This window comes from Zootoca vivipara, chromosome 5, assembly GCF_963506605.1.
Source record: "Zootoca vivipara chromosome 5, rZooViv1.1, whole genome shotgun sequence".
Taxonomy (NCBI): domain Eukaryota; kingdom Metazoa; phylum Chordata; class Lepidosauria; order Squamata; family Lacertidae; genus Zootoca; species Zootoca vivipara.
In genome coordinates, this window is record NC_083280.1 from 85864407 (window position 1) to 85870070 (window position 5664).

The 5664-nt window shown below is 48.3% G+C and overlaps 1 protein-coding gene across 5 annotated transcripts in view; it reads right to left on the minus strand.

The window, feature by feature from the left end:
- The window catches only part of ZSWIM8 (zinc finger SWIM-type containing 8), a 53578-nt gene extending 51527 nt beyond the window's left edge, over positions 1-2051 (minus strand). For 3 of the 5 annotated variants that reach the window (XM_060275046.1, XM_060275045.1, XM_060275044.1), the window contains exon 1: positions 738-2051. In XM_060275046.1, the coding sequence (XP_060131029.1) occupies positions 738-915 (178 nt within the window). In that variant the 5' untranslated portion in view covers positions 916-2051. The remainder of the gene's footprint in view (positions 1-737) is intronic. The other 2 variants (XM_060275048.1, XM_060275047.1) reach the window with 1 other exon arrangement.
- Between the last annotated feature and the right edge of the window lie 3613 nt (positions 2052-5664).

The following is a 5664-nucleotide window of genomic DNA, read 5'->3' on the forward strand; positions in this document are numbered from 1 at the left end:
TATTGCAAATTATAGCTCAATTTCAAGAACAGTTTATTATATACCTGATTTGCATTCCTTACATTTTGTCCTTACTCCGAGTAAAAGTACCATCAATGGTGAACTGTGGGGCCCAGTATGCAAAAACTAACATTCAAACAGGTTGGGAACCACCAACTTAACCTTTGACTAAGGAACAACGACTATCACAGAGCAAGGTACAATCTCCTTAGCAAAAGATTAAGTATATAACTAGGTCAGTCTTGCTGCACTGTAACATGCCTATACGGTCCATTCTCAATAACCATTGCAATGCATTTCATTCAGGCAATAATATCCTAATTAGACTGTGAAAAAAACTAGTCCCACCATAGAAGATGCAGGCAGCACTGACAGTCCTTATCAATGGCAGATTTTGGGTAGAAAATAAAAATTTTAACCAGCTCTAATTAGTGCACATAGGTTGAAAACCTACACCTACCTACTTGGGAATAAGTTCCAGCCAATTCTAAGGAACTGAAATGTGCATATGAGTACAGCTAAAGTTCATGACTAATAAGCAACACTGGATCATGCCCCTTACTTAATGCAAGTCTGAGTCTGCAGCTGATCCAAGTTACAACATTTTTGTTTTTCTATTTCAACACACACCTGTTTCTAACTGCCAACATACCTTGACTGGTTGCCTGCCTACAGGCACCTCATCGATCCTCAGGGGTTTTTTTTTTACCAACCCCTTTCTATACCCAGCCACTCACCTTTCATTTTGACAGTGGGGGAATTGGGTCCAGCTGATTGCTTCCGCCATCCTCTCCAATTCTGGCATAAGCTCTCCGCCTCAGAGATGAAGGAACAAAGGGAGTCTTCTTCAAAGCGGTCAGAATCTTCAAAAGAAAACCTTTCCCCGTCCTCCCACTCTGCAAACATGAGTTCCATCACATCCAAAAAAACAGGGAAAGGGAAAAAGCAGGCCTTCTCTCTCAGAGAGGTGCAGCGACAGGACTCCAGGACAACCTGTATTAGTACTTCAAGTTCAATTTGCTCATTTGTCTCCGGAGGGTAGGTGGGTGGGGGAAGGAGCAACACCAGCAAAAACCCAAGCAACTACAGCGACAGAAGTAACTAAATTTTTGACCATATACACTCAAAAACAAACCAACCAAAAAACACCCACAGCTGCAACGTCTTCACAACTCCGCTTCCTCAAAAGAAAGAACGGGGAAAGTGCACCCGCAAACCGCTCCTTGGCTTGGCTGGCAGGTGGACACCTGTATTTAGCAAAAACGCGGAAGAGGCTGAAATAAGCGAGGTTTTCAGCCGCCCCCCCTAAAAAAAGCAGCAAGAGGAGGAGGGATATAAAAAAGAAAAACCCCACCCAGAGGAAACTGCTTGCAAACAGGGGGCTCACCGAGGCCCGTCTATAAGCCACCAGCGTTTGGCGAGGGAATTTGGGCTGTCAGGCGAGTGCATATGTGCCTATCCCCTACCGCACCCCGAAGTTTTGACACCCCCCAAAAAAAACGCAAACTAGACGAGGCCCCTTGCAGGACGCCGCTCAGCTGGAGCAGTGGGGAGGGGAGAGAGATGGGGGCAGGAAGGCTGTTGCTCCGCCAGAGCGTGTGACAGAAAGGGGTCGAGTAAGGAGAGAGGGGTGGGCAACTGTGGGGTTGAGAGACAGGAGATATGCGGGGCGGGGGGGCGGGGAGGCCCGGCAAATAGGGAGGCTGCGGCGCCCCCCACCGCGGGCTTGAGGGGGAAACGGACGGAGCCTGCCTCAGGCGGCGGAGAGGGAAGCAGCTGAAGCGGCCCTCAGACGGGTTCTGGGGGTTTTTTTGTCTCGTCCGTCGTCCGGGCCCAGCGACTGGAATCCCTTTCACGGGGGCGCCATGGCGGCGGAGGGCCCCTCCTGGAGTGGGGCGAAGGCGACGACGGAGCGAAGGGAGGAAGAAGGGGCGGCTCCGCGAAGCGAAGTAAGGGGTAGGTAGGTTAACCCGGGCTTGGGCCTGGCGCGCCGACGCCTCCCTCTCGGCCGTCCGCTGAGCGAGCGCTAAAATGGCCCCCCTCGCTCGCACGCGCGCGCACGCGAGTCCACCCCCCCCTCCCCGCACGGCCACGGGCGAGCGAGCGCGCCGCCCTCCCTCTCAGCCACCACAGCGAAGCGGCCCTTTAGGCTCCTCCTCCTCTTCTCCTCACTCCCTCCCGCCTCCTTATCGCCCAGCTGAACTTCGCTTCCGGTCGCGCCGCTTCCGGCTTCCTCCGCGACTGCCCGCAGAGATAGGGAGGAGGAAAGGAAGATACCGCGAACCCGCGGCGGCCCCGCCATAGAGATGCAAATAGTAGAGGCGCCCGCGAGTGTCACCTTGTAAAAACGGAAGCTTCCGGGCTCCTTTAGGTATCCGCGCAGGGTTACCTGGGGTCACGGCTGCGGAACACGCGTTGGGCGCGCGTTCGGAGCGCTATGGTTTTGCGTAGGGTCATGGATGATCTATATTACTGCATTGCAGGGGGTGGTTGTTGTTGTTATCGTTGTTATTTATCATTTGCTAGAAGCTACTCAGAGTGTATGGGGCAACTCAGTCAGATAGGCACTATATAAATAAAAACTATTTTTATTACTAGATTTGTCTACTGCCCTTCATCCAAAGATCACAGGGCTGTCTGCAACATAAAATTACAAAACGAAAACACAGAATATGTAATAAAACAAAAACAAACCAGTAACCCCCCTCGTGTTAATCATCCCAAAGCCTCGTTGAAGAGAGATGATTTTGCCTGGTTGCCTAAAGATATGTAAGGAAGGGCCATAGGGTTTGTCTAGATGACCCCCAGGGTCCCTTCGAACTTCAGATTCTATGATTCTATGTCAGCTGTGGGAATTGCAGCTCAGTGTGTGAGGATCATAGAATTGTAGAGTTGGGTGGGACCACAGGGGTCATCTAATCCAACACACACACACACACACACACACACACAATGCAGGAATCTTTTGCCCAAGAATGTACTTTGAATGTGCTTCAACTATCATTGAACTCTGTGGGACTTGCTTCTGAGCAGGTATGCATGGATTGTACTGCCAGACCCTGCCAGGAGGTGGAAGTGAGGAGCAGCCTATAGAGAACACTGGAGAAATCCAGGACTTCAGTGTAGCCTGAGCCAGCCCATAGATGAGCCAGGATGAAGCAGCTGCCTCAGACAGTGGAAACACAAGAGGAGGCACCCCACCTGCCCCACCATTTCTACCAGTGGCTGAGACTCTCCACTTTGCCACTGGTCTCCACCCACCCCTGGAGGCATAGGGATCCAGCGCCAAAGCTCTCCAGAATGCCCCCCTCTGGCCAGGTTCCATTGGGTGCACTTGTGGAGTTTGCAACCCACCACGCCCAGCAGCAAGGCTTTGCAGCGGCTATTTCTTGAAGGGAAGCCTCAAACTCCCCAGCTACATTGTGGGGGGTGGCAGCAGGATGTATTGCCTCAGGCGCAAAAATGTCTTGTGCCACCCTTGAGCACAGCTGGGATAAGACAACAGTCTGGGCTCCTCTTCCACAACAAAAGGTAGCAGCTAATACTAACTCGAGGCTTCTTTCATTTTTATGGTGAATATTTTTGGAAGTGAGTTTTATTTTTAGTTTTGAATTATTTTTACACTTTCTGCCTGACTACTGCTCCATGTGGCTAACAGTCAGCAAAGCAAAACAAAAAGGTGGATCCTGTGTTTTCCCTTCAGGAGAAAGCAAAAACTCTCTGAATACTGGGGTCCACATTGACTGCTTGAATGCTCATTAGGTGGAATGGGAAGATTTGCAAGGTAAGTTAAGTACTCCCTATCACTTTAGGCAAGGGTGTCTTATATGATAGAACCTCCATCGATCTGTATCCTTTACCAAAATGGCCATTGCATCTCTGGGCTTTCCAGAATAAGGTTATTTGATGGTCCAGAAGTCACTGGAAGCAACAGAGGGCCATTAACAATACAGTGGATGCTCAGGTTGCGAACGTGATCCGTGTGGGAGGCACGTTTGCAACCCGCAACATTCGCAACCTGCGTCTGCGCACGCGTGGGTCGCAATTCGGCGCTTCTGCGCATGCGCAAAGCGCAATTTAGTGAAGCTGTGCATGCGCGTGCTGAAACCCGGAAGTAACCCATTCCGGTACTTCCGGGTTCAGCGCAGAGCACAACCCAAAAACATGCAACCTGAAGCAGCTGTAACCTGAGGTATGACTGTATAAGGGAACTCCTTCAGAGTCTGACCAGAGACTGGGGATTTGGAAGGTTGCCAGGGTAACTGCACGGGGGGGGGGGTAACTGCCAGGGTAACTGCACTGTTGCCTCCTGAAATGACCATGCCGTAAGATCTGGACTCCCTCCATGCAGACCGAAGGTGTAAATAGGTGAATTAAGATGTTGTAGAAAGGCAATATTCAGCAGCCCACCACAACTATATTGGTACAAAAGTCAGGTGTCTTCCCCTCTCTACCGAGCAGTGGCAAAAGTCCATGGGGTCTCAGGCCCCCCCACAGGGTCTGTGTCCCTTTGGAGAATAGAAGACGCAGTGGAAACTGTCATGACTTCAAGAAATATGGTTTATTTTTCTTCAATTCATGTTGGGTGCTTTCCTTTCAGCCTTCTATTGGACCCCAATAGGATTCCTAAATAGAGTAGATAACAAGAGATTCAGTAACTAGACCTTTAGTTATTTGGTACTGTATTCAGAATTTTATGCCCCCCCCTTCTTGTGAATAGATTGTCTGAAAAGCACATTCTAGGCTGAGAGGAAGAGATGATAGTAATTAACACTGGCAGCTGTAATTACACCTCATGCTAATAACACAGAACAGACAATTTGGTAATTACTGTGCCTTTTCTTTTATAGTGCTGCAGGAGGGATAGTGTGTTGACTTTAATTGAATAAAAGGGGACGGTTTGTGGATGATGTAAGCAAACAGTGCTATGTGGTTTTGCACTAGCTAAAATTTTAATCGAAAGATACATTACTGTACCATTATAATCAACATATGTGCTAGTTTCTGAAAAATGGTGATGCCAACAACAGACACCCAATGATGAGAGTGAGAGAAGTAGTCTTCCACTTGAGAGGTGCTTTGCATATGAGACTTGAGAGCAACTTTATTTTCATTTCCCTTTATGAATCCAATGATAAAAATACAAATCTTACATTTATTAGAATATAAGAGCGGAAGTTCAGTTAAAAGTTTCTTCTGGCTTTCTCTTTTTGGGCCACATGAAAGTTAAAATTTAAGTCCAGAGTCATCTTCTCTCTGGTCAGTTCCATGACCAACCTTTCTTAGGGCACAATCGTTTGGGGGTATCTAGAAATTTTACCTCTTTGTCATAACTGGAACAATGCATTTACCCTGCAAACTGTGCACCTGGGGAATGTGCATAGAGGAAATAGATCCTGCCTTCCAAAAGGATGGGTGTGGCCATCTGACACGCATTTGAAAGCCTTTCCATTGATTAGGCAAGACAGCCACATTTTCTAGTTCAGAAAGCTCTGAAATAAATAAAAAACCAATAAGGATCCCAGTTTAACTAGGCCTATAATAGACATCTTACCATGATTTTATAATGCATGCTACTAATTCTGAGTTGTGGTGAAAAGTTCCATGACAATGCTGCCCAGGGTAGATTTCCTTTGAATGAGAAAGAACTAGAGACATACACTC